The 4103-nt window shown below is 53.4% G+C and overlaps 1 protein-coding gene across 1 annotated transcript; it reads left to right on the plus strand.

Moving 5' to 3' along the window:
- Positions 1–4: 4 nt before the first annotated feature.
- Positions 5–3899, plus strand: CDK5RAP1 (CDK5 regulatory subunit associated protein 1; the record flags this gene model as incomplete). The annotated part of the gene is made up of 9 exons (XM_010010960.1): positions 5–144; positions 934–1054; positions 1343–1573; positions 1802–1899; positions 2012–2067; positions 2183–2313; positions 2983–3132; positions 3543–3683; positions 3819–3899. Coding segments are annotated over 9 exons (1149 nt in total), but the record flags the coding sequence as incomplete, so codon positions are not given.
- Between the last annotated feature and the right edge of the window lie 204 nt (positions 3900–4103).

Genomic DNA, 4103 nt, shown 5'->3' on the forward strand with positions numbered 1-4103 from the left:
CCCTGATGCATACCGTGACCTCCCCCGGCTGCTGGCCGTGGCAGAGTCTGGCCAACAAGCTGCCAATGTCCTGCTGTCGCTAGATGAGACCTACGCAGACATCCTGCCTGTCCAGACTAGTGCAGGTGGCACGACAGCATTTGTGTAAGTACCTCTTTTTCCTCTGCGTGTTTTTGTGGCTCTGATTTGGAAATGCTGCTGTGCAGAACAGACACGTCGGTGGCAGCAGCTACCCAGGAGGTGCAGTGCCTGGTTGCACTCGCTCCCAGCAGCCCAGAAGCATGAGTCTGCTTCACTGTGTGCCTGAGTCCTGGAGAGCCTGCCTGTGCTCTGGCTGGCTGTGGGCTGCTCATGTTATCCTTGGAGAGCACTGGTTGTCTAAGCCTGGCACTGCACCAAGAGATTCTTGTCCCACTGATGTCTGTGCCCACTGAAGCCTGCACCTCTTTCTCCCCCTCCCTTCTGCCATGTCCTGTCCTAGGTTTTCCCATTTAGTTCTTCTAATCCTCCATAAACTGTAACTTCTGATGGTTTCATTGCCATTTGTTTAGTTTTGGTAAGAAGAATCCCAAACATGAAATCAGACTCTGTTCAGTGTGGCCATAGAGACAGAGGGATGGTACCACCCTCCGTAGGAACAGGATGCAGAAGGATGTCTCATCCCTGCCAGGCTGTGGTGCAAGCCTGTGCCTCAGCAGTTGCTTTCCATGTTTCCTGGAAATGTGCATGAAGAATGAGGAGGTGTTTGCTGGGGTGAGCAGAAGCCAGAGCTTGCTGGAGAGAACACAGCTGAGAGCTGTGTTCAGAGCTGGTGGTGCATGTGCTGCGGGCTGAGGGCGTTGATGAAGGCAGCAGTTGTTGAAACAGGGCTGGATGCAACGTGGATGACTCTTCTGGAGAGATGGTGGAATGACCTATACCTGCTCTTGGCAGATCTATCATGCGGGGCTGTGACAACATGTGCAGTTACTGCATTGTGCCCTTCACCCGTGGCCGGGAAAGGAGCCGCCCCATCGCATCCATCCTGCAGGAAGTGAGGATGCTCTCGGATCAGGTGAGGCAGAGCCTCCTCCCCTCCTGTCCCAAGTCGTGAGAGAAGGGCTGGTTCTCAGTGAAGGTGAAGTGGTACCTTTGACGAAGGCACCACCTTTATCTGCAGAGATGAGGTTACCACAGGGTTCCACCAGTGGCTTTTTGATTCCCCTTGTAATACTCCGAGCCAGACAGGGAAGGGAGGGCTTCCTTTGGAGACTGCTCCCAGAAGTAAGAGTAGAACCATGACTTCTTGCAGTGTAGCCATCCTGACCAGGTTATGGTTGTTCCTCTCTGTTTATTGTTGTAGGGAGTGAAAGAAGTGACCCTCCTGGGTCAGAACGTCAACAGCTTTCGAGACATGTCTGAGGTGCAGTTTCAATCAGCTGCAGCCCCAGGCCTCAGCCGTGGCTTTAGCACAGTCTATAGAGCCAAGCCAGGAGGTCTGCGCTTTGCACATCTTCTGGACCACGTGTCCAGGATTGATCCAGAAATGAGGATCCGTTTCACCTCCCCACACCCCAAGGACTTCCCTGATGAGGCAAGTGGAAAATAAATACCTGGACCTCTGCAGGCAGGCTCTGAACTGCTACATGTGGGCTGTGCTTCCTTCCCAAAGGGAATGCTGAACCCAAGAATGGGAGCAGCAGCTCCTGGGAGGGGGAATGTCTGTGCTAAAGCTGGCAGGTTTGCAGTTTGCTGGCTTTCCCCTTGACAGCTTGGTAGAGTTGAGCTCTCTGTGATGTTGCCTCCTGATTGCTCATCGCAGGTCCTGCAGCTTATCCAGGAGCGACACAACATCTGCAAACAGCTTCACCTCCCAGCCCAGAGTGGAAGCACACGAGTCCTGGAGGCCATGCGTCGCGGGTGAGTGGTCACCACAGGGAGTCCTGAGCCCTGCCCCCTGATTCAGGCTGCTGTTTCTCCACACCAGAGTCGTGGGCTTCCGATGAGCAAATCCATGTGTTACTCATTGCAGATACACAAGAGAAGCATATTTGGAGCTTGTACACCACGTGCGTGACTCCATTCCAGGTAAGTGTTCCCTTTGGCTTGGTCTGAGCCCAGCACAGTTGTATCATGCTCTCCTTTCTTGAGTGGATCATTCCTCTCTTCCTTGAGGATGTGCACAGCTGTGTCTCTGTGACAGGGGTGAGCTTAAGCAGTGATTTCATCGCTGGCTTCTGTGGAGAGACAGAAGAAGATCACCAGCAGACCGTGTCCTTGCTGCGGGAAGTCTGCTACAACATGGCCTTCCTGTTTGCCTACAGTATGAGACAGGTGAGTGCAGGACCTGATGCAGCAGACTTGTTACCTCTGGGCATCTCACCCAGCTCCTCAGTGCTGTTTCTCACCGTAAGTCCTGCAGAGATCTGGCTGTGGGTATGTTCTTATTTGTCAGTGAGAAATTGTGCTGATGGAGCTGGGCTGGAGCCAGGGACAGAGACTCTGTCAATCGAGTCTGGAGAGAAGTGGTGAATTTTCAGAAGGTATTTCCGGGAGAAGAGTGGATAATTGACAGGTCTCCATTAGAATGCTCTCCGAAGTGTGAGATGCTGATGGGGAAGGAGACAGGAAGTTGGGAAACAGAAGGAAGCAAAGGAATATGGGTCACCTTTCATCACATGGGACTAGAAGTAGCAGAATCTATTGTCTGTCCTTGTGGACAAACAGGCAACGGACATCTCATAGGAGCTGCAGAACTGCTCCACACAGCCACTGATACTCAGTGTCTTACACCAAACCTTCTACCAAAAAGGTGCTGCAGAAGGAATGTGAGGAACCTGGGTATTGCTGGTGCTTAGCACTGAAAACCTTCCTTGAGGTTGTAAATGCAAACTGTCACACATGGAAAGCTGTCGCTGCAGGAGCAGCCGAGCTGGCTGGGGGCAGACCAGGGTCTGATTTCTGCCTGGTTGGTGAGGCCGCCCTTGCTCTGTCTGTCCGCAGAAGACGCGGGCGTTTCACCGCCTGCAGGACGATGTGCCCGCAGAGGTAAAGCAGCGGCGGCTGCAGGAGCTCATCACCGTGTTTCGGGAGGAGGCTGCAAGGGCCAATGAGGCCATGGTGGGCCAGTGTCAGCTGGTGCTGGTGGAGGGGGTGAGTATGCCTGGAATGGAGTCCTCCTCCTCCCCTCTGAGGCTGTACACAGCAATCATCACTTCTGCCCTCCTTTCTCACTTTCCCCACAAACTCCTAGGACTCCAAGACTGTGTCTTCACCCTTAAGCTTCACACAGCCTGTCTCTTCTAGAGCCCTGAGCTGAGCACAGCGGGATGGGATAGGTTAGAGACATGTCTCTGGCCAAGCACTGAATTAGGGCACTGGCTTTGGGGTGTGGGTGTCAGCACAGCAGCTCAGCCAGAGGACTTGCTAACGTAGCAAGCTTAACAGTGTGCAATGGGGATTTTAACGCTGGCAATAGTGCTCAATTAATTCCCGAGGCAGTAAAGCCCAGCAGTGGATCAGAGCTGCTGCCAGGCAGGTAACGGTCCCTGTCCTCATTGCAGCCCAGCAAGCGCTCTGCCTTGGAGCTGTGTGGCAGGAACGATGGCAACATCAAGGTGATCTTCCCTGATGCCGAGGTGGAGGATGCTGCGGGCTGCCAGGCTCCGGCCAGGGCCCAGCCAGGGGACTACGTGCTGGTGAAGGTGACCTGACTGCAGTGCTTTGTTCCTGGGGCTCTTTTTCTTGCAGCTGCTGTTCTCCAGAGCAGCTGCTGCCAGGAGAGCCTAAAATTAGAACGGATCCTCCTCAGTTTCTGTTCCTTGTGCTGTTCCTTTCAGGTAACCTCTGCCAGCTCCCAGACCCTGAAGGGAGTTCCGCTCCACCGCACAACCCTCTCCAGCTCTGCAGCTTGTCACTGAGCTATCCCCGCTGCCGTGGGACACAAGCAGCACGTTTCTCCAGGAAGAAATAAGGAATTTTCGTCGGGAGATAGGGTAGAACCAGGGACATATATGTATATTAGAATATATATGTGTGAAATAATAAATACATATGTTTCTACCCTTCATAGATCTGTGCAAGTCTGTAGGTGAAAGGAGTGGCCGCTGTGTGTGGAGTTGCTG

Source organism: Nestor notabilis, unplaced genomic scaffold, assembly GCF_000696875.1.
Source record: "Nestor notabilis isolate BGI_N333 unplaced genomic scaffold, ASM69687v1 scaffold28473, whole genome shotgun sequence".
NCBI lineage: Eukaryota > Metazoa > Chordata > Aves > Psittaciformes > Psittacidae > Nestor > Nestor notabilis.